General features: G+C 46.8%; 1 protein-coding gene across 1 annotated transcript in view; it reads right to left on the bottom strand.

The window, feature by feature from the left end:
- PKP4 (plakophilin 4) overlaps positions 1–24,776 on the bottom strand; it is a 68,406-nt gene that overhangs the window by 23,915 nt on the left and 19,715 nt on the right. Inside the window, exons 2-3 of the mRNA XM_066323229.1 lie at positions 17,111–17,244; positions 3,633–3,745 (exon numbers count right to left, since the gene is read on the bottom strand). Of these exons, the coding sequence (XP_066179326.1) occupies positions 3,633–3,745; positions 17,111–17,239 (242 nt within the window). The 5' untranslated portion in view covers positions 17,240–17,244. The remainder of the gene's footprint in view (positions 1–3,632; positions 3,746–17,110; positions 17,245–24,776) is intronic.

Genomic DNA, 24,776 nt, shown 5'->3' with positions numbered 1-24,776 from the left:
GGGAACTATTCAGTGTAACTTCCTGTATGTCCCAGCACCAGGCAGCACGACGTGCCTGCAGCAGGACAGGTGAGAGCACAAGTTACAGCACACAACTCCTGTCGAAGGTGTTGTGCTGTCAGTGACAGCCCACACCATGTACACCACCAGCAGCACAGCCCACACACACCTGTGCAGCACCAGCACCAAACACTGTTCAGACAGCAGCAGCCACTGCTCGTGGCAGGAGCCAGCACAGGAGCTTTGGGGATCACCACTCGACAGCATCTGGCTTCTACATCTAACACACTTCAAAAGCTGTAAGTCTGTTTCTGTTCACTTCTTTCAGTGTTTTTTCAGTTTCCAGTTTCCCAGAGAGAATTCCAATCCTTTGTACAGAACAAGTCAAACCACCTGACACACAACTACAACTCTGAGAGTGAGGAGGTGACAGATGTCAGACTGTCCAGGTTAAGGAGACGCCTTCAGAGCCAAGCAGGTGTCTGATATCAGTGTAAACCCCAACCTTCTCCTGCATTTTTCCAATACTCATTTTTTATCAAACTGTCTTCACTCTGTGTCCTTCCTCCAAGCCATATGCTTTCCTGTGCTCACAGTAGTATTGATGCACGACTACCTCTGCAGACCAATGCAGAACTCATCCATGCGCTACTAACATTTGATACTCTAAATATTTTATGGGAAAATGTATTTCCCCACTCTAAATAGAAAATATCAAACTTTGAATAATATATCATGTTTTGCAGTAATTATAAACTGCTGTTTTCCAAAAGAAAAGCTCTTTAAAGGAAAAACAGGCAAATCCATCAGATTTGATTGTGTCTAAGGATCAGCATGAGACTGTGATTTTGGGTAAGATGTAACAATTTCTAAATGACTTTTTATTTTACTTCTTTCTACCACAGCTACTGATTACAAAAAACTAGCTCAGCAACATGAACAGCACGAGATACTTATTTTCTAAAACAAAACCAAACATTTAGGGGCCTTTTTGGAAACAAAATACTTGTATAAAAGAGTGCTAAAGACACACATTAGCACAAACTGAACGAGAGTTACAACGAGACTTCAAGTAAAAGGGGAATTCCAATGCAGACTTCGGGCATCTGAAAGTCAACCTCTGGCCTCAGAATTCTCATGTTACCTGAATACAAAGTTTTCCACTCTTGCCCCTTTGGTCTGTTCCTGAGACTTTTTGGAAACTCAATTCCTTACATTGAGGCAATATGGCTCAGTGTTGCTGGCAATGGTAACACACACTGAATACACACAGATACTTTATTGTCATACACACAAGGCTATAACCTGGCATGGTTACACACCCCTGCCCAACATACCTGACTACTTGAACTTCCCTTCCAGGTACAGAACGTAGGAATGAAAAAGGTTGCTCTGACTGTGGGTCACAGGAAGAAAGCTGCTTCATCAACACTTCAACTGGCTAAGCATTTCCCTTGACTCTTATCAAAGGGTTTGGAACAAGTCCAGCAAACATCACCTACTGATATCGTCACCTGAATTGGCCACCTAGCAGGTGCAGTGTTTTGAGGACAGCAAATCTGCCAGCTTTGAGCAGTAAGTCCAGTGCATTTCACCCCATTGTTTAAAAGCTACTGTGGTGACACACTGCAGTGCCCGTGCCGAGCTGCTGCTGCAATTAGTCACAATTAGTCTCTTCCTGACAGCAGCATGTAATATATCCAAAGAGAGCCCACATGTGGCAAGCTGCACTTTGGAAAATGATAATTTAGCCCACTACTATCCTTGAAAAAGAATTAGGTTAGTATAGTAGACATGCAGAAATATTCCTCTATCAGAAATATCATAACAGCTTGGTACAACATACAGTTTTCAATTAAAGAAGATAGAGACAAATATGACAGTAACACAAATATTTGTGAACTGGAGATGGAGCATACATACAAACTGTGCTGAAATCCATTTATGCCTTTTTTTTTTTTTAACCTTTTGATTTTTTTTTCCCTCACTTGTGTTTTTAAGGATCTGGATTGGTTTGTTGGAGGTTTTGATTAATTTGATTTTTTGTTGTTTGTTTGTTTTTTGCTTTTGCCCCTTTCTTAATTTCACACCTTTTCTTTGCCATTTCACTGCTTTAGTTCAAAGCCACCTTAGATACAAAATTGAACCAGTTGCCAATCTGGAAAAAAACAAAAATCTGATAAATGGAAGTCATTGCATTAAGTCATTTAGAGACAAAACACACTAAGGGTCACCAGCACTGCTTTACATTTTCATGTGGCAGCTCTCAAACCCTTTCCAGTTTTGAATTTCCAGGTCAGAGCAGGGAACGTGTGACATGCTGAGGCAGAAGGGGCTGGTGGAGGTCCCAGCCAGGTCTCAGCCAGCACCTTTGCACAGCACAGTAAGCCTTCAGGAACAACACTGACATTTAGGAAAATTGCAGATTCCTGATTCTGTTAAGCAGTGTGCTATTTTTAAAAAAATTACATGAACACAACTATGATCTCCAGTTCCTAGACTGGGCAGGTCAATTCCCAGTGCATCTTTTGCAAGTTTTGCATGACATGAAACAGTTTAAGCCTATTATCTCTGCAAGTACTCCATAAGGTGAAAAGTATTTCTGATTTCAACAGCACCACTTGAGAGAAAAGCAGTGATTTCCATCGCCTACCTTCCTGCTTGGCTATACTGCTGCTGCCATCAAAAAAAGGCAACAGATGAAAAAATTAAGTACTATTTATTAAATATTTATAAAACAGTGAAAAGCTGTAAAAAAGCTAAAAATACAATGCTGCTAAAAGCGTGTGGTGTTCACACATCCCCTGCAGCAGTTCCGCTGCCCGCGTGCCTACGCTCCGTGGTGGGAATACATCTGTGCTGTGAGGCTGCAGCAGAGGGCTGCTCCCCACGAGCACTGCTCACAGAGCTGCCAGCCACCCCCAGTGCCCCACTGGGCTGAGCCTCGGCTTCTGCTTGTGCTGTAGCCTCCCTTTTCAATGCCTACATCAGCAACACATTGACACCTGCATGCACTACGTAGAAAACTTTGTGTAACTTTCACTTCTTAGTACAGGGGGGGTTCTCTAATAAAGTGCCGTGTACTAAATGCCATAAACTTGTTTTATACCTTACAAGCAACTGGAAACAAAGAAAATCTGTACCTTGCTTTTCTTCTTGAGACAGGTAAGCAGACATTTTCAGAAATATTTTAAGTAAACGAGATTATTTTCAGTCTTCAACTTTTCTAACAGCTATCTTCTTGAATTCACCAATAAAACTGCATTTTCAACCCACTCTGCCAGACCCTGTACCAGGAACCTAAGCAATCCTATCCTCCCCCCAGACAAATTAACCACACTGCCACCAAAACCAGGTAGTCCTGGGACTTGCTGGCTGTTTCCAGGTGACCCTGGAAACTACTAATTCTCTGGGTGTGAATTCAGAAAGTGTCTGGAATACAGTGTAATCATTAGAGAGGCCTCTTGATACTGTCCCATAACTCTTTACAGTAAATCTGCATTTTTTAAATCCTTCAGATATTAATAGAGGTGAATAGCTATCGGTGAAAATATATGTAGAGAGGACATAAGTACCACTAAAAAGCCTTTAATTTATGGGACAAATGAAAGTAAAGTCATCAGGACCTGTACCTTGTGCTGGCGATACTTGGTGACTCTGCTCCAAGCCTACATCTCTCTAGCTGATTAGCCACAATTTGCCTTTCCACTTCCAGTTCTCTGGTAAGTCTTTGAAATTGAAGCTCCTGAAATTTCAAAATAAAAAGAAAAGCATTCTTGATGTTAAAAAATGGGTGTGGATTAACTCTGAAACAATCACTGATTCATCACAGTTGTGTTTTGACTCTTCCTTAGGGGAATTAACTATAAAAGTGGAAATTTAATGGTTCTTTAAATCAGTGATTCATGCAAATATTGATTCATCACCTGTTACAAAAAAAAACCAAACATGTTTAAGCATTCTTGTGTTTTATTTCTCCTGCAATTAATTTTTTTGTCTTCTTACCTTACCACAGTCTAACAAAAGCAGTGCCTATAAAGTCAGTCTTCAATTTAATCTATAAACAAGGAAACCAGAAAATATCATATCCTAACCTTTCCAACCACAAACCTTCAAATCCTAAGATAGCCTACATTCTGACTGCAGCTGGAAACCTTAAGATTTATAACTTCAAACTGGCTGAGTGTAGAGATGTGCTATTTCACCTTTTCTGAGTTCAGCTTTTTTTATATTTCTTGGTCAAGGGTACCAAGCTTCCTCAGCCTTTGTAAGAGGCTTTTGGAACACAACACTGCGAGGGTGACGTGGGAAATACCAGTGCTGCACAGGACAGGTCTTACCAAAATCTGGAACCATTTTCTTTAGCACTCTGAAATCCAGACTGTGTCACATCAAAGGATATTGAGGGTGTTCCTCCCTCCAGTTAGCTTTTATTGACCAGAGAAAAGGGTTCTATTGAGCAATTGCATTATTTTTCAAACTGATACCGTAAAGCCTCTGAAGTTTAGGTAAACCACATAAAAATAGATGAACACCAATAGATGAAGCACCAAACGAGTCTTACATAGAGGTCAAGTGCAACGCAGAGCACTGCTCTGAAGTGAAGGCCCAATGGTAATGGCACTGCCAGCAGCTGTATGGAGCCTGAGACACCAGCTCCTGCTCACCCCACATCACTGGAATGGGGCAGGAGCACTCTGCACTCCCTGCAGCCTGTGCCCCTTCTCAGTAGGGTGAAGGGTGCTCCAGCAGGGTCCCAGGCTCCCAGCACTCCACAGGGAGTGCTCCCTGCTCCAGCCCCAAGAGCTTCCACAGCTCTCAGGAGCCTTGGACCAACAACAGGAGACTCAAAGTAAGTGTAGGAAAAAGCTACTCTAAGAAGGTGAGATAAAGATTTTTCTACCAACAACACAACGAGATCCCCTCCAAGAGCCCCCCAAAAGAAGGCTTATTAGTACCCATGCCATCAGGCAGACAGCTCAGGCCCAAGGCAAACAGCAGCTGCCCTGCTGCCAAAATGACTAGATGAGATGACAAAACTGAAAAAGTGACTTCTGAATCTGACCTGAGCCCCTACACCAAGCTGGCTGTTACACACACACAGCTGACTGCCCTTCCAGAGGAGACAAGTGATTATGGACACATCCAAACATTTCTGAGAACTCCCAAACCAAACTGAACAAGCACCCTAACATCTCCAATTTTGGCCAGAAAAAGTGGGTTTGCATCTAGGACATGTTTCCTGTTCCTTACTATTAAAACAATATTTAAACAGCAATGCTGTGGATGCAAACTGCAAATCTGAACCTATTGTTATTTACTGATCTTTTAATTAGATGAATAAAATAAAACATGCTAGCCATTAATTGCTTCCATTCAACCAATCCTATTAATTTCCCTTTTCATTACAGATAGAGGCATTAATGAACACATTATTCTAGAAAACGTCTTGCTGCATAACATCTCAAGTAATAAATTGCCCATTTAAATAAAAATCCCTATTTTTTGCCCCACACTACAAAAATTCAAAGCCAGTTAAAACAGAACTATACTTCTATTTTTCTTGAGAGTAGAAGAGGTGAATGACACAAGTGGACAACACAGCAATAAATCTTGCTTAATTTATTTAAACTACACTTAAAAACAAAACTCACTTGTATTCTAACAGTAAATTGGAGGTAAGGAGTAAGAGGAGAGAAAGCCACCAAGCTTCCTTTGGTCACTTCAGAGACACCTGCCCCGCTGAGTTGGAAACAACAGTCAGCTGTCTATCCACACTGTTCCTCACTTTATCTTGGTGTTGACCAGAAAGTGCATAGTGCACAGAACAGCAGAGGGGTAAGAGGCCTGCAACTCATCTGCCAGTTTTACATCACTCTGACGCTTAGGAAGATCCAATGTGCTTTTGCAAGTGCAAGCAGAGTAAGAAAAAAACCCAAACTCCAGCTCCATTTTCTAGTCTGAGTACATTCTGGCATGCCCAGACTGGGAGTCCAGTGAAACAGCAGTTTACAAACTTTGAAACAGTGAGTGCTGACTTCTTGTATGTGCCTTCTTAAATTTGATATCTGCAGCAGGTGCTATGTCTTAAATACCTGCACAAAAACACAAGATGGATAGTTTTAGAGCTACTTTTTTTTTTTTTATTATTATTTTTTTATTTTTTTTTTTTACAGCTGGAATACCTCATGCTTTAAAAGTTTTTTTCTTTTACCTTAAATCATATTATTATTATTAATATAGGAATCTAAACCCTAACCAGCTCTAAGCTGATCACCTTTCTAGTTTATGCTTCCTTATAAAGGAAAGTTTATACCACTCTGAGTGGACATCCCCCCACATGTCTCTATCAGACATCACACTAGTTCTGGCAGGAATCTTTTGGAATTTGTTTCTCTATCCACCCTCTCAGGGAGCAGTGGGAGAGCTCACTCCTTGAACAGGGTGCTCCCTGCACAGAGGTGCTGCCCTGGGCACAAATCACAACTCACTGACTCTTACAGCACTGGCTATTGACAAAATGGCATTGCAGGACTCAAATGCAACTCTTAATAAGCTTATTAGCATTTGCAGCAGAACATTTATGTGGGAAGCACATAGTAAAATCACAGACAAAATTACAGAACACACTGCCATACTGCATCCCAAGGAGCAAACAAATCTTCTCAGACAGACACGCTACACTGGCTCAGCCAGAACTACTTTCATCCAAAATTATTCAACATACATTGAGGGGAAAAAAGCAACCTGTAATTCTATAAACCTCTTTAGCAGCAACTACTTAATTACCTTATCAAACTGCAGGTTTTATGTTCATAACCTAAAATTCCACTGCAAAGCCACAGGCCATAATTCTTAATAGGAAACTACAATAAAAGACAGCTTTAACCACAATTCCAGCCCTGGATCAGGAAGTGCACACACACACACACGGGGCAAGAAACAGCTGCGCTGACTGCAGGCACACAGGCTGCTGTCACTGAAAACCACAGCCCAGAACATTTTAGAGCTGCCTCATCTCCTTTGGGAGGCTGAAGCTTTCAGAGAAGGGCTAAACCCTGTGTTTAGTGCTCACACCAGATGACCAGCTGTTCTTCCTTGTGGAGCTCTGCCCAGCAGGAATCTCACTTGGGATGACCTTTCACTGCACCAAGGTACAGGCAAGGCCAGTTACACCAATCTTGGCAGCTGAGTCCTCTTTCCATGGGAAAGCTGAGTGTCTCTGAGAGGCTGGTGGCTCCGGGGCAAGGGGCAACAACCACCAACACACTGTGCTGGGTTCTTGCCAGCAAATGTTTGGAAACAGTCATGGGAATGCTGTTTGCACAACTGACCATGAGGACTGCCATTCTCCTGTTGCAGGCACTGGATAAGAAAAGAAGGTTTAGGGGCAACTCTGTGCCTTCTATCTGCATCCCACCATGATACCATGTTCACCTTTTTCATTTATGTTAATGAAGAGCTTTTATCCCTCAGAGATAGGAATGAGGAATGTACATTCACGCACTGAAAAATAAAAATTACTTTCTTCCTGTCCTGTTGTGATTTGGGCACCTCTGGAAAAACACAGACAAGTTTAAACAAACAGTGGTCCAGGTGGCTAGCAAAAGGTTTTCTAGTGACAGCTCTGCATCAGCAGCAATTACACAAGCAGTGAAGAGAAGTCACAGATCCCTTCTGAATGGGTCATGCCTGGCTAGCCAGAGCCAGACTGGCCAGCTGGACACCAGAGGAGACAATGCCTCCAACAAACAGAGGTATTTCTTGCAGCTTCTTTACCTGACCAGTTCTCAGTGGTTGCTGGGGCAGAAGACTGGGCTAGGATGGGCTGGTGCTCCCAGCTGCAGTAACAACGGGATATGCTGAGTTTCTTCAAATGCCAAATGTCACTGCCTATGGAATATTACAAAGGTAATTGTAAGCTGAACTACGAAATGTGCTCTAATCACAAAAGTGATGTCTGTTGAACAACTGAGCTGAGCCTCTTTCAATAGCCCAAGTTACTCTCTAAGGAAGTGTAGTCTGCATTTGAGAGGAATGTTTTACCTTGTGTTTACTATCTCTTACCCAACTGCAACCACAGTGCAGAGCCACACAACTTGAACAGCTCTGAAAGTTCACACAGTGCTACAGAAAAGGCAATTATATTTTGGATATTTTCATGATACAAACGTGCAACGAAGAAGAGGACAAACAAAACAGAAGTTGATTTAGACCTTCCTTCACATTAACCTCTTGCACTCATCTATGCAGAGTTCTCTGTTCCCACCTGCCATAATTAAGTTAGATCAAGCAACTGACCACTTCAACCCACACTGAACACTGTATTTTCCAAAATGGATGTCACACTGCAGTGACCCAATAGTTAAATTCTCTACCAGAATCTATTGCAGAAAAAGCCTGTACTTCTAACTAACCATATTAGAGCAACCTTAATATTTTCTGTAAAAATTAAGTTTACTCACGCACACAACTGCATTTGCATGCTTTCAGTATCTCAGTATCTTCCAAAATAGAAGACAAAAGATAAAAAATTGGACAGTGCAGAGAGAATCACAGATTACAGGATGTGAGATGACACAGCTACAATTACTGGCTGATCACACTTACTCTGTATTCAACAGCAGCAGACCATTAAAGCCCTTAATACTTTTATGCATGCATTGTTCACTAGTCTGGTACAACAGTTTAGTGCTGCTCTAGCTGACAAGAGATCAAAATTTTAGCATTTTATAGAAAGCTTACTGCTGCCAGTGGCAGGAGGGAAGAATGGCACTGGAGGCTTTCCCGGGCTGCTCTGACACATCCTCTCTGAAGCTTTGTGGCTGCGCTCAGGCAGCTCAAGCCAGTGCTGGAGCTGAGGTGCTGCTCTGCCAGCTGGGCACCAGGGCTCAGTCACTGCTGGGCACAGGAGCTGATAACCTAAACCAAGTGCTCTACAAAAGGTGTCAATACTGCAGGATATGTCGGAGGCACCCACCATTCCACACAGGCTCTTTGCCAAGGGCAGTTTCTCCTCTGAAGCCTAACAGTACAGAGGAGAAAAGAAAACCACTCTAGGTCATCACATGGATGAAGGAGTACAGAGAGTTTTGATTAAGGAAAGGAACTCAGTATTTCACTTGAGACAGGAGCAGCATTACATTTGTCCTAGAGTAAGACATTCAGGAAGCTGACATCCCAGACTTGACTCGCCAAAACTAAAAATGCCAGTAAACAGCAGAAACTCTAAACCTCAAAGTTCTGGGATTAAATAGGCAAGAGTGACCTGTACAACTGAACACAATACTAAGAGAGTTGGAAGAAAACCTCACTTCTTCCAGCCATTCACAAAATGTTGACCAAGATTTTTGCTTCACTCATGCCAAACTTGGGAGTCCATTCAACACAAAGTACTGCCTCCAATTCAGAACTGCCACACATTTATCACCTAACTGTTCACTAGATGCATGCAAATCAGAATTTCAAAGTGAGACTCTGAAAAGGTTGTGCCCAGTTACTGGAAGTGCATTTAGTAAGTCTCTTTTCAGGTATCTCCATGAAGTGTTATGCCTACACAGAGTACTGAATGTACAGAACTACATATCTGAACTGTAAAGAAATCTCCAAGTGTTAGTATCAATAGTTCTCATCCAAAAAAATGTTTTAACATGCATTCTTCCCTTCAGTTTCCATCTGAAAAACATAGAAGTTTGCTCCCTGATCCCACACCCTAAAAATTCTCAAAAATAACGTAAAAAAGTTGTAGTTACAATAATGGAGGAAAAAAAAGCAAGTTGCACATTCTCTATTTATATGATACAGTTCAATAGACTTACACAAAAGGAAAAGGTTTTGTTGAAGTCTTGACAAACAACACTTCTAGAAAAACACGTAGGGAAACCCAAGAGATGTATTATTATCCATCTGAAAGTATATCCAGTAGTTCTTATGCTGTCACCTATTTACTAAAGAAAAGGTGAAAAATTGCCCATCTCTAAGTGTCAAAAAGAAAAACCAAAAAATCCAGCCACTGCTGCAAGTGCTTCTGTCTTAGCAAAGACATTAAAATCAGCATATTCCAGTTACTTTTGAAAACTGCATTGATGAGTGGTTTTTCCTGCAAGACCCTTTCTCAGCCCAGCCACTGAAAACTAATGTGCTAAGCATGAAATTCACAATTCCAAATGATCCCATTTAATCTTGTCAATTCAGCAGCAGTTCATTCCAAATCCAGCAGCATACAGCTTGAACACAGAAAACAGCAGTGATTCCACAAACCTACGAGGAGCAGTTGGCAATTAGCTGCCCTACATTCCAACCCCCCAAAAGTTACTGCTACCATGCTGCCCCTACAATTTTTAACAAGCTGTTACTTCAGTACGAAAATACTCAATTTACTTTTAACATGGATAAGAGACTCCCTACATAACTCATCTATGCAGGATCCAGAATTCTCCAGGATTCAGAAGTACAGACACATTTTACTTTTATATAAAACTTGTTTCAGCAATTCCTAATATACTTCTATCCATGATAGTATGAAAGCCTCATAACATTTTAGAAGTGAAATACATGTTTTAAGGGGAAAAAAGTCCCAACCCTCCTCTCAAACAAACTCATAGAGAACAATCACCTCCCCAACCAAAAAAAAAAAAAAAGAACCACAAGTCAAAATCCAAAATACTCACAATCCATAATACTCAAAATCCATCATCAAATCCACTTAAAGACAAAAATCTGAAAACATGTTTCAGCTTTATTACAATTAGCCCTAGGATTTTCCTGCATCCAAAAAGGAATGGATCTATTAGAATCACAGAATCACTGAGGCTGGAAAAGCCCTCCCAGACCACCAATTCCAACCTGTGCCCCATCTCCACCTTGTCCCTGGCCCAGAGCTCTGAGTGCCACCTCCAGGAATTCCTGGGACACCTCCAGGGATGGGCACTCCAAACCTCCCTGGGCACATCCAAAGCCTGAGCTCCCTTTCCACGGGGAAATTCCTGCTGCTGTCCACCCTGAGCTCCCCTGAGGCTGTTCCCTCTTCTCCTGTCCCTGTTCCCTGATCCCAAATCCCCCCGGCTGTCCTCTCCTGGCAGGGAATTCCAGAGAGGGAAAAGATCCCCCTGGATCCTCCTTTTCTCCAGGCTGAGCCCCTTCCCAGCTCCCTCAGGAATTCTCCAGCCCCTTCCCAGCTCTGTTCCCTGGACACACTCCAGCCCCACAATGTCTGTCTTATATTGAGGTCCCCAGAACTGGATATGCCTCAGCAGTGCCAGCACAGGGATGGCACTGCCCCAGTCCTGACGGCCACACAAGGTCTGACAAGGGCCAGGTGCCTTTGGCTTTCTTGTCCACTGGGGCTTCTGTTCACTTTAAGACAGGTATTGAGCTTTGTCAGAAAACACAGAGCTGTAGCCATCTAAATTTCTTCACAGGTTACACCTGTTCTGCTTGTGTTATTTTATAACACTATGAGTGAATCAAAATGTTCCTTTCCTAAAATATGAACAAGGGAGATTGACCCATCCAACACCTGACTTAATGAGGAACTGATCAGAGTTAAGAGCACACACTCCAGATTGGTAAAATAGCTGCTTGAAATTGATTTGAGGTCCTAGGAAATGGAAACAAGTGGAAACAAACGGAAACTTTATTTAGAAGCACCTTGGAGTATTCATGGCTAATTAGTGCAACTTTTTACATAATCGTAACTATCATTTCACAGCTATGGCAGAAAGCTTGGAAGAATTCAATACATTTATCTATCTTAGAAACATTGTAGTAATTTTAAAAGTTTTTATTAAGTTTAAATCTTGCCCAATTTGACAAGTAATAATAAAGGCATTTCTTGATTGTGCTTGCACCACAGTGTTTCTGAAGTACTTGGGTCAGGGTGTGGCAGCTCTATTTTACAAACACTGATCTGCTGCACCTACAGCAATTCCTGTACCAAAGGAAACAGCAAACAGTGTAGCAGTTTCTGTTCAAGCTTAATAAAGTAAAGAGCTGCGCTGGAAAATATTCTGTTCTGGGCTTTCTGCCACACAGGAAGGGTGTTGAACATGTCAGTGTCCATAATTATTATCAACAGAAAAAAGCCCCAGAAAGCAGCAGTTCAACTCTTGATTCTTTCACATAATCACTCCAAGACTGCAGGACAATTTACATCTTCCTCCCCTCACATTCATTTTATGTGTCTGTACATTTCACAGTAAGGCTCCAGTTCTGAAGTTTGTGTAAGGGTAATGATAAACGACAATTTAATTTTTTTTTGCTTTCATCAGAACTTAGTTATGTTATAACCACATATTAAATAGTCCTTTTATAAATGGAAAGAGGAAGAGGTTTTAAGCTCCTTTTCAAAAGAAAGAAACATTTCATTAAAAAATTTTCTCTAGCACTAAAAAAAAGACCCAAACATTGCTTGGGCAGGCAGAGGAACACTAAGAAAAGCCGTTAGTGCACACTCATGTCTGGAGCTGTTCCCAACAGCTCTGCCCTGACTGATGGCTCCTGGGGATCCAGCACAGCTGCAGCAGCAGCAGGGAGCTGTCCTGGGCATGGCGATCCCTGTCTGCAGGACCCAGCTGTGACACTGCAGCCCCTGGGGATCCCTGTCTGCAGGGCCCAGCTGTGACACTGCAGCCCTGGGGATCCCTGTCTGCAGAGCCCAGCTGTGACACTGCAGCCCCTGGGGATCCCTGTCTGCAGAGCCCAGCTGTGACACTGCAGCCCCTGGGGATCCCTGTCTGCAGGGCCCAGCTGTGACACTGCAGCCCCTGGGGATCCCTGTCTGCAGGGCCCAGCTGTGACACTGCAGCCCCTGGGGATCCCTGTCTGCAGGCCCAGCTGTGACACTGCAGCCCCTGGGGATCCCTGTCTGCAGGGCCCAGCTGTGACACTGCAGCCCCTGGGATCCCTGTCTGCAGGGCCCAGCTGTGACACTGCAGCCCCTGGGGATCCCTGTCTGCAGGGCCCAGCTGTGACACTGCAGCCCCTGGGGATCCCTGTCTGCAGGGCCCAGCTGTGTCACTGCAGCCCCTGGGGATCCCTGTCTGCAGGGCCCAGCTGTGACACTGCAGCCCCTGGGGATCCCTGTCTGCAGGGCCCAGCTGTGACACTGCAGCCCCTGGGCAGGGGGATCCCTGTCTGCAGGGCCCAGCTGTGACACTGCAGCCCCTGGGATCCCTGTCTGCAGGGCCCAGCTGTGACACTGCAGCCCCTGGGGATCCCTGTCTGCAGAGCCCAGCTGTGACACTGCAGCCCTGGGCAGGGGATCCCTGTCTGCAGGGCCCAGCTGTGACACTGCAGCCCCTGGGCAGGGGGATCCCTGTCTGCAGGGCCCAGCTGTGACACTGCAGCCCCTGGGCAGGGGGATCCCTGTCTGCAGGGCCCAGCTGTGACACTGCAGCCCCTGGGGATCCCTGTCTGCAGGGCCCAGCTGTGACACTGCAGCCCCTGGGGATCCCTGTCTGCAGAGCCCAGCTGTGACACTGCAGCCCTGGGCAGGGGGATCCCTGTCTGCAGAGCCCAGCTGTGACACTGCAGCCCCTGGGGATCCCTGTCTGCGGGCCCAGCTGTGACACTGCAGCCCCTGGGCAGGGGATCCCTGTCTGCAGGGCCCAGCTGTGACACTGCAGCCCCTGGGGATCCCTGTCTGCAGGGCACAGCTGTGACACTGCAGCCCCTGGGGATCCCTGTCTGCAGAGCCCAGCTGTGACACTGCAGCCCCTGGGGATCCCTGTCTGCAGGGCCCAGCTGTGACACTGCAGCCCCTGGGGATCCCTGTCTGCAGGGCCCAGCTGTGACACTGCAGCCCTTGGGCAGGGGGATCCCTGTCTGCAGGGCCCAGCTGTGACACTGCAGCCCTGGGGATCCCTGTCTGCAGGGCCCCAGCTGTGACACTGCAGCCCCTGGGGATCCCTGTCTGCAGGGCCCAGCTGTGACACTGCAGCCCCTGGCAGGGGATCCCTGTCTGCAGGGCCCAGCTGTGACACTGCAGCCCTGGGGATCCCTGTCTGCAGGGCCCAGCTGTGACACTGCAGCCCCTGGGGATCCCTGTCTGCAGGGCCCAGCTGTGCCACTGCAGCCCCTGGGGATCCCTGTCTGCAGAGCCCAGCTGTGACACTGCAGCCCCTGGGATCCCTGTCTGCAGGGCCCAGCTGTGACACTGCAGCCCCTGGGGATCCCTGTCTGCAGGCCCAGCTGTGACACTGCAGCCCCTGGGGATCCCTGTCTGCATGGCCCAGCTGTGACACTGCAGCCCCTGGGCAGGGGGATCCCTGTCTGCAGGGCCCAGCTGTTACACTGCAGCCCCTGGGCAGGGGGATCCCTGTCTGCAGAGCCCAGCTTGACACTGCAGCCCCTGGGGATCCCTGTCTGCAGGCCCAGCTGTGACACTGCAGCCCCTGGGCAGGGGATCCCTGTCTGCAGGGCCCAGCTGTGACACTGCAGCCCCTGGGATCCTGTCTGCAGAGCCCAGCTGTGACACTGCAGCCCCTGGGGATCCCTGTCTGCAGGGCCCAGCTGTGACACTGCAAGCCCCTGGGATCCCTGTCTGCAGGGCCCAGCTGTGACACTGCAGCCCTGGGGATCCCTGTCTGCAGGGCCCAGCTGTGACACTGCAGCCCCTGGGATCCCTGTCTGCAGGGCCCAGCTGTGACACTGCAGCCCCTGGGGATCCCTGTCTGCAGGGCCCAGCTGTGACACTGCAGCCCCTGGGGATCCCTGTCTGCAGGGCCCAGCTGTGACACTGCAGCCCCTGGGCAGGGGGATCCCTGTCTGCAGGGCCCAGCTGTGACACTGCAGCCCCTGGGGATCCCTGTCTGCAGGGCCCAGCTGTGACACTGCAGCCCCTGGGGATCCCTGTCTGCAGGGCCCAGCTGTGACACTGCAGCCCCTGGGGATCCCTGTCTGCAGAGCCCAGCTGTGACACTGCAGCCCCTGGGGATCCCTGTCTGCAGGGCCCAGCTGTGACACTGCAGCCCCTGGGGATCCCTGTCTGCAGAGCCCAGCTGTGACACTGCAGCCCCTGGGCAGGGGGATCCCTGTCTGCAGGGCCCAGCTGTGACACTGCAGCCCCTGGGGATCCCTGTCTGCAGGGCCCAGCTGTGACACTGCAGCCCCTGGGGATCCCTGTCTGCAGGGCCCAGCTGTGACACTGCAGCCCCTGGGGATCCCTGTCTGCAGGGCCCAGCTGTGACACTGCAGCCCCCTGGGGATCCCTGTCTGCAGGGCCCAGCTGTGACACTGCAGCCCCTGGGGATCCCTGTCTGCAGGGCACAGCTGTGACACTGCAGCCCCTGGGGATCCCTGTCTGCAGAGCCCAGCTGTGACACTGCAGCCCTTGGGGATCCCTGTCTGCAGGGCCCAGCTGTGACACTGCAGCCCCTGGGGATCCCTGTCTGCAGGGCCCAGCTGTGACACTGCAGCCCCTGGGGATCCCTGTCTGCAGGGCCCAGCTGTGACACTGCAGCCCTGGGGATCCCTGTCTGCAGAGCCCAGCTGTGACACTGCAGCCCCTGGGGATCCCTGTCTGCAGGGCCCAGCTGTGACACTGCAGCCCCTGGGGATCCCTGTCTGCAGGGCACAGCTGTGACACTGCAGCCCTGGGGATCCCTGTCTGCAGGGCCCAGCTGTGACACTGCAGCCCTGGGGATCCCTGTCTGCAGGGCCCAGCTGTGACACTGCAGCCCCTGGGGATCCCTGTCTGCAGGGCCCAGCTGTGACACTGCAGCCCCTGGGGATCCCTGTCTGCAGGGCCCAGCTGTGACACTGCAGCCCCTGGGGATCCCTGTCTGCAGGGCCCAGCTATGACACTGCCACTGTTCACCAGTGAGCACCTCCTTGAGTGCTGCAACATCAAATGGGCAGACTTAAAGCTACCACAAAGGTACTTCAGGCAAATGAGCCCTAATGGCCATTTGTGACAGGCTCAGATGGCACAAGGCAAGCTGTTGTTTGCTTCGAGGGGACTGAAGGTATCTGTAACTCCTGGCTGACTTCTCACACTGCAACAGCCTCTGGCAGTGATACCCTGCACACTGCAAATGTGAATATTAATTTTAACACTGCTAAGAAATTTTTAGGTTTGCTCCTGTCACCTTAAATTTCTTTTGAAACTATTAATTTATGCATGAAAATTAGGATTCAAATTTCATCATTCTGCAGAAAATTTGTGTTTAACAATAAAGGTATAACGGGTATGAAAACTGTTGATATCTAGAAGATAGAACCTAATTCTTGCCTTTTTTTAAAATATTAATATGAGACCACACAAGAACTAGTATATCAAGTGTTTGCATTCAGAGCTACCATCTTGAATTAAGTTGAGACTCATCTTAATGTAAATTCCAAAACAGAGACAGCAAAGCAGATTTATTCTGAGGTTTAGACGTTAAAGTTTGTGTATTAAGTGAATAAAGATGTTCATTATTTCTCAGTATGATACAATGAAAGCCAAAGTATCCCTTCTCCCTTTGTGTTCTTTAAAAGAGAAAAAACCAACAAAAACTTTAACTGGAGCATTTCCTTGCAGAACTGCAATTTTTCCCACTCAAATGATTTTTACAAATTAAGGCTGATGTTGATTAAAAATGCAATTTTATCTTTCCTACAGAAATTATCACTTTAGATACACACCCATAAATGTGCTGCAGATTTAAAATGCATTAGTACCTTGGTATTGATAACTGAAACCAAACTCATAGTTTAAAGCCCGTTTTTTAATAAAGTACAACTAATCACACCCAATCTGTATGTGCAGGACTCTGCAGCACCGAACACTTTGCTTTGCAGGACTTACAAGGGCCGATTCCAGTGTTGCATCAATTCTACACAATCTTTTCTTCTTTCTTTGCCACTAAACCAGCATTTCCAGTCTGACTTACAACAGCAGTGCAGACATTCCAGGGGATACAGAATAGCAGAATGATGCTTCTGTTTAATGCAGGTAACTGAACCCCTTACATTCAGATTCCAAAACTGATACACGGAATAGACTACAGCGGCCCTGGGTCACTTGCCACAGGAACAAACAGCCATGGTGCTGCAGCAGTGCAGAAAGAGACAGTGGTTAACTCCACAGACACTCCGAACTGGCGCATTGCTGAAAATGAGGAGATACCTGTTCCTTGACAGAAGCTAAAATGGTCGTGGCAGTAGTCTCTGGTTCCATGCCTGGGCCTGTGGAAGTCTCCTGCGCTGTCTGCGGCAGCCCCTCCTCCACCATTGGGCTCTGCTCAGGGGCTGGCATCTTGCCTGCAATAACAAGATTTTAAGATAGTTTACATTTTCAGCCAGTGATGTTTAAAATCCAAGCTTTCGGGATTATAAATAATGTTGGGTTTTTTTCCTAGAAGCTTTCCAAACTTAACTAAATTAGCAGAGAACTTTGGATTATTCAATCTATGTTGTGTGACTATTTCACCTTCACAAATGGACACCAGAATCACCCACACAACTCGAGGGTTGGGCAGAAGCAAGCAGGCTGCATGATGCTCCAAGATTATTTTTAAAAGCACTATTCTGTGGTGATTAATAAAACCAGCACAATTCAAGATGCATGAAAATTACTAGTGTTAACTATTAAGAACACCCAGGATCAGTACAAGTTTACCACATACAGTTTCCAGCACAGAATGACATGTAGCAGCAGAATGCTCTGCTGTCAGGAACAAACTATGGAAGAGATTAATTATGGTAATAAAAGCTTAATGGGAGCAATGCTTCTGATGCTCTTTTTGCAAAAGAGGAAATTAAAATGCTAAAGTTAAAGCAATTGCCCTGGGCTATTGATAGTGTGGAAAGGACTGACAGGATTAGTGTCCAATAATCCCAAACTGTTATTGCAGAGGCAGCATACTAACAATTCCAATCCATGGAAAAAAGCAATTAATTCGTTCAATTATCAAAGTCACTATTAACTAATATTACAGAGACACTTATGAAGTGTGTTTAACACTTTGATAACAGCAAGTGGCATTCACAAAGCTTTTACAAATACCACGCTTTAATTTACTTCAGAAAATAAAGCTTGTGAGGTCTCATGTTAGAAGTAGTCCATATTTCATTTTAGATTTTCAGAACAAACCCGCCCAATATTTGTAGGACAGACAAACGGGAACAGATTCCTTCCCCATTCCATTAACTACTCAAAGGGTGAGGAGATGCTTAGGCTGCAAATGGGCTCCAAGGCCAGAAAGGGAGCATGAGACCCCTCAGTCCAGAGCACCTGAATGAGCACAGGGCAATGCACAGGATCAGTGCACACCTGTGCTGCAGAGCTGCGTGTTTCTGACAGGGCTGAAAGGAGACTCGAGCTGACCCGGAGGGATCTCTCCTGGGACTGCTGGCCTCTCTCAAGAGGTTTCTCCCTCACGCCTGTATGCAGAGCCCAGTGCTGTCAGAGGAGCACTGTGCTGCTATGGGAGAGGTGGGGTGATGGTGTAAGAACAAGTGCTTTTGTCCTGCTCTGTGCTCAGCAGCACACGGGCTGTGAGAGGAATGGCTCCTCTTCAGGCCCAGGAGCTCTCCTGGCGCTAGCATGGGGTCTTTATTAACCACACTGTTCCCGTCAGCTAAAAGAGCTGGTGACACGGCTCATGGCAGTTTCACATCAGCCACGGGGAATCAAACAGCTTCCCTGAAACTCAGGTGAGATGAGTTTGTGAGAGGCAGTGGAGCAGCCATGGGGGCAACCTGTGGTGCAGAAGCCTGGTCACCAACCAGCTTCTAACCACTGCAAATGGAGAACGAAAAGCAGCTTCCCAAACACCTCAGAGAAGGAGCCCAACTCAGCAGGGCAGGACATTTCTCCTCAGCACCTTGCAGGTGACACACAGGGAGGCTGCCTTGTACTTACCCTGAAATGAACAGCCCATTCTAACCGTACATTCACACCACAGTTATCTTCCTGGAACAAGCCAAAAGAAAGTGCACAAAGTTTTCTGCTGTCAGGACTGCACAAGGACACCTGAGCATGCTAGTCCAGCCACCCAAAGCCGCTCTACTCCCTTCTTCTCTCCCCACAGGCGCTGGTCTCCCCTCACCTTCCCGCCTCACAGGCGTGGGTCTTCTCCCCTCACACACACGCGCCTCTCCCTCACATTCTCTCTCCCCCACACACACGCTCTCCCCCTCATCCCTCTCCTCACACACACGGCTCTCCCCTCACCTTCCCTCTCCCCACACGCACGGGCTCTCCCCTCCCTTCTCTCTCTCCCCACACACAGCTCACCCCTCACCTTCCCTCCCCACACACACAGCTCTCCTCTCCCCACACACACGGCTCTCCCCTCACCTTCTCTCTCCCCACACACGGCTCTCCCCTCACATTCTCTCTCCCCACACACAGCTCTCCCCTCACATTCTCTCCCCACAGACGCTGGTCTCCCCTCACCTTCCCGCCTCACAGGCGCAGCTCTCCTCTCCCCCATACACGCTCTCCCCTCACCTTCTCTCTCCCCACACATCGCTCTCCCTCACATTACTCTCCCACAGACGCTGGTCTCCCCTCATCTCCTCTCCCTTCAGGACGCTGGTTCTCCCCTCACCCGTCCCTCCCCACAGCCATGGCACAGTGAGGAGCACAGCCCGCTGCTCTCCCCCATGGCCGAGCCCCCGGCGCGGGGTGAGCGTTCCCCAGCGTGCCCATCAACGGCCACGGCTCAGCCCCACGGCCCGGGGCTCAGCCCACGGCCCTGGGCTCGGCCCCCACGGCCCGGGCTCGGCCCCACGGCCGGGCTCGGCCCACGGCCCGGGGCTCGGCCCCACGGCCCGGGGCTCGGCCCCACGGCCCGGGGCTCGCCCCACGGCCCGGGGCTCGGCCCCACGGCCCGGGGCTCGGCCCCACGGCCCGGGGCTCGGCCCCACAGCCTGGGCTCGGCCCCACGGCCCGGTGCTCGGCCCCACGGCCCGGGGCTCGGCCCCACAGCCCCGGGCTCCCCTATAGCCCGGGGCTCAGCCCCACAGCCCCGGGCCCTGCGGGAGCCCGCCGGGCAACATCCGCCACTGCAACAGAACCTGCTCTCGGCAAACGAAGTGTCAGCAAATGCTACTTGACTTCCGAGGAGCCACAAACGAATAACCAGATACATCTGGCTGTTTTGAAACGCTACTTTCATTGGTTTCATCTTGCAGATGTAGAGGCTGCCACACCGAGCCTGCCACAAGCTGCAGCTCAGGCGGGCCCACACCTAAAGCTTCAAGGACCGTTTCTACAGAACCCATTCAACAGCAATTAGGTAAGCAGAATAAAAACCGCCTCTAGTAGTGTATCATAGGATTTTGAAAAGTCAAATGCGCAACTTTATGGCTTTAGAAATAAAAATGGTTTCTTCAAAGTTTTACTTCTGAAAGCCACTCCTTAATCAAGAACCCAAAGCACAGAATACATGCCACAATTTCATGTGTCATATCGGATTTTTATATCACTTACCATAGTTCTTTTATGACTACAACTCAGTGTTTTAGTTTCTAAAAGACTTGATAAATTTGCAAGCATATCAAGTAATAAAACCACCCAAACAAGCCTTTCCTTCTTTAGAAAATCTGCTAAGCATCTAAAGGACAGTCTCAAAACCTCACACGCGCCTCTCCCAGAAGGGGCTGCTTGTTGGTCCATAAATCCCACTGTCTCCACCTGCACGTAACAGGCAGTGCCCCTGTAGTTTGGGATTTCCAAGAGAGAAGTACAAATACAGCACTGAAACAAACTCTATTTGTCTTTTCCACATTTTTCTCTCTCTCTCACCCCAACACAGTGACTAACTTCTCAATCCATCTGTAGCAAATTTCTGCAACGAGACCAGAAAACATCCCTCTGAGCTGGCTAGAAGGTGTATAATTCATTGGAACAGAAATACTCCCAGTATGAGTATCTAATAAAAACATCCAGATAAAAACCAATCAAATTAATTATTAGTGAAGGTGTCAGTGTTAAATGTTCATCTATCTCAGTGTCAAGAGATATACACAGGTCTACACCTTTCACACAGGCATTGTTTCAACCGATGTTCCTTCAATTAACACATTTCTTGGCAAAGTTACCGATTTTCTAATCTTGATTTCAACATTAAATAACCGTTGGCTCTGATCCTACAAACACTTAGGTACACACTTGAGCTAATAAACAAGTCTGCTCATCCTGCCAGGCCCCTGGGCTCGGGTGACAGCACAGGACAGCGAGGGAGCAGGAGAAGCTCTCCAGGGCCCACAACCACAGCTCCGTCTAGGTTGCTGCTTAAGGACAGAAACTCACAAAGTTAAGGCAGGTGTTTCTCATTGACCTTATAGGAACAGGAAACAGCAAGAGCAGGTTTTGTGAGAGCCTTAGAATCTGGGTATGAGTAAGAATTAAGAGGAGTTAATACAAATCCTCTTTCCTCCTTACACAAGACTGCAATTTATCCACTCAAAACTCCTTGGAGTTGTGCTACCACTCATTTGGGGATGGATAACTGACTCATTATTGGAAAACTACCAACCAGATTTCATACCTCAAAAAAACCACATTCATAGTTATTTGCCTGTCTGTGGTGTCATGGCTGAGCAGTCAGACATCACCCAGAACAGGAGACAGCTCCTACATCTTTCCCAGGCTGTCCAAACCCTCAACCCCACAGCACCAGCTGTAGTTCCCTGGGTCCTGCCCTGGGCTGCCCTCTGCAAGCCCTGGCCACTGACAGATCAGGCAGCACACAGGTACTGTCAGAAATGTACCTGAATGCTTCCCTGTATTCCAGTTCTTTCAATTCTCAAACTGAAGACCTAGCATCTCTGCAGCCACAAATAAAAACTCAGAAAATGCATTTTACGCTTATAGCTCTGTTCAGTGCATTTCAGCACAGCTGACTAATCTTAAATCACTGAACATCAAGTTTACCCACTAAATTCTCTGTTATTGCAAAGAATACATGAGATCTGGAAGATTTAAATGTTTGGTGGATGTCGCAACTAAGACTTGTGTATGGTGTAAATGGCTCTAATGTAGCTTATGAGTGTAATGTGAGATGTTTGGAACATGGAGGACAGTGAGAATTTGCTGTGCATTTCAGTCTCTGATAAAAAATAATCTCTTCAATCACTTCAACTATTTTGGAAAATACTTAAATATTTCAGACAGTAGCATAAGTCCAAAAAAATTCTTAACACCAGCTGAAAATTCAAATTTCTATTTAGAAGTAAAGGCCAAAAGCAGGACAACCTAGCTTCAGACTGGCAAGTCCAGATCAAGTGTGCAAGGAAGACAAAGCTGTTCATTTTGAAGCCTCCGGTTTGAATACCCTAAAACAATTTTAAGAACAGTGGTTTCCCAGCCTCTCTGCTGCAGAGACTCACTCAAATGGCTCTATGAAACCACACGTAAATCACAGCAGAGCAAACCAAGCTACCATAATGATCCAGCTTTCCATCCAGGGAGGGTTGGCAGGGACTGTCACATTGGGCAATTGTGGATTTGCTTAAGCAAACCCCACCTGAACACCCCATAAGTGCCCCTTCAGAGCACAGTGCTGCCTCCACTGTGCCCCCCTGCTCTGCTGATGTGGCTCCTAAAAGCCTCCCAGCCCCTGTCGTTCCACAGCTCCCTGCCCTGGGCAGAGTCACTGGTGGCTCCTGCAGCCGGCCAGCCCCGGCCCTCACACTGCTCTCAGCACACAGGGAAAGAACTGGGAAATACTTCCTCTGTGTCTGCTCCACTGGTCACCCAGCTGCAAAGCCAGCAGCTCAGGGAGGTCATCTGACACAGCCCTGCTCTTGGGGACAAGATGGGGGCTGTTCCCCACAGCCAGCTGGTCCTGCAGCCAAGCAATCACCGACACAAGGAAGCAAGAACATACTACCGACAAAGCAGAAAAGAAATAGGAGAAATCACTAAACAAGCACAGCAATCCATGCTTTAAGTTTCATTGTCACTAGTCTCTATACCCCACTTTTTAGTTCTCTTCTGTGTTTTCTTTCGACATATCCAACAGCTTTGTCTAGTACTGAATAATCCACTTCTTTAGTGCAGGCCCAAGAAAAAGCCAGACCTTTTTGAGGATTGACACCTGACAGAAGTGGCTTTTCACTATTCCTAATCCCTCCTTCGTATTCCTCCTGCTTTCCTTACGTTGGTTATTCTTCCAAATTTGCTCCTTACCTATGTTCCCTGTTTCTGATCTCCTACTGCTGACCTGCAGCCAGTAAGAAACAGCCACCAGCACAATTCATGCCGAGGAGGTAATACAATTCTTACCAACTCTGCCAGCTAGGACACAATGGACTGGGTTTACTTCATGAGGGCAACATGAGAAAAACAATGGCAACCTCTCACTGCTGAAAATCCTCATATTTATCTAGCTACAAGGGTAATTCAAGGAACAATAGCAAATTACCAATGATATTACAAATACTCATTAGTACAGAGAGAAATACTCCTAGAAGCTAAAATCAACTTGCTGGGACACTAAGGATATTTACTGCATGACAAAGTTATTCTTGTATATCTACACTTAGAGCAACAAGGCACATCTCAGCTCTTGGTCAAAGACTGCTCTTCTCATCCTTTACAGTGTGCATGAAAGTCAAAACCTAAACAAGACAAACTACATCTCCAGTTTTTACAGGAAGATATGATTAAAATGTATCTGTTTTCAAGTTCCTTCACAGAGCTGTCAGAACCCTTCCAGGCAGGAGCAGTTCCCATTGGTTCCACCCTGCTGTAAGGCCAGAGTGCTGCTCACCTAAGAGCCAGGCAGGGATTGTCATGCTCAAGCTTCCTGCAACCAAGTGACTGAGGCAGGCTCTGTGTTCTGTCTGCCAGCCTGCAGAACGTGTTTGGATGGAGAGGCAGCAGATGACAACTTACCCACTTGCAAGGATGATGCAAACAACTAAAAATGGATTCTGTGAAAGATGGCTCCAGCATTTACATGAAAAGCAGGGTTTGAAATTTCCAGTGCAGTAGGGGAAGATACTCCAAACATCACACTACAGGCTAGCCACTGTCAGAGATCCATTTCCTTTATGGACATTAGTAGTGCACGTGTTCATGTGGACTTAAGGACCAAACCAGGAAAATAAACACGTTACTGATGAAAACATGGAAGAAACTGCCTTCAGTAATGGCAGGATGAAAACCACCTGCAGACTGAGTCTCACAGTCAGAAATAAAACCTACACACACCTGACCCACTGCCCCAGAAATGTGGGAGATATGTTTAACTGACTTACCACTAAATTTAGCCTCTTCCTAATCCTTTTTCTTTACAAGTATATTTTCTCCTTTTATTTTTTGTTCTTTTACTAAATACATGCAAGTTCAAAAACCATTTGGTACTATGTCCTGATTAAAATCTTAAAATGTACATTACCCCAGCTTTTTGATAAACATACTTTATTGCAGTTCCTAGGAAAGATAGTCTTTTTTTTTTTTTTTTTTGGCTGATGGCTACATACTTTAACTCCACTCCAGTGAGCAGGCAAGATTCTACATCCACAAATATCTAGTTGTAACATGCTCACGAGACTAATATCTTCAATAGCTTTCAAACTAACCATTCACCAGAAGGTATCAGCCATGTACAGCAAGACAACCATTTTGAATAAAGACATATTTATAACCACATCCTGCAAGGCCTGAGGCACTGTCTGTAGCTCACCTGAAAAGAAGCCTCTTTGTCATCTGAAGGATGTCTAGAGAGCATTTACACTTTGCAAACGTACGAAGTACGAGAAGCTAAATGGCAATAAATAAGAGTTTCACTAGTTTAACTCAACGAGGCTCCATGACTTACATGAAACAAGAGACC

This window comes from Sylvia atricapilla, chromosome 7 (genome assembly GCF_009819655.1).
Source record: "Sylvia atricapilla isolate bSylAtr1 chromosome 7, bSylAtr1.pri, whole genome shotgun sequence".
NCBI lineage: Eukaryota > Metazoa > Chordata > Aves > Passeriformes > Sylviidae > Sylvia > Sylvia atricapilla.
The sequence above is the reverse complement of the archived record's forward strand: the minus strand, read 5'-3'. Positions and strand labels throughout refer to the sequence as shown.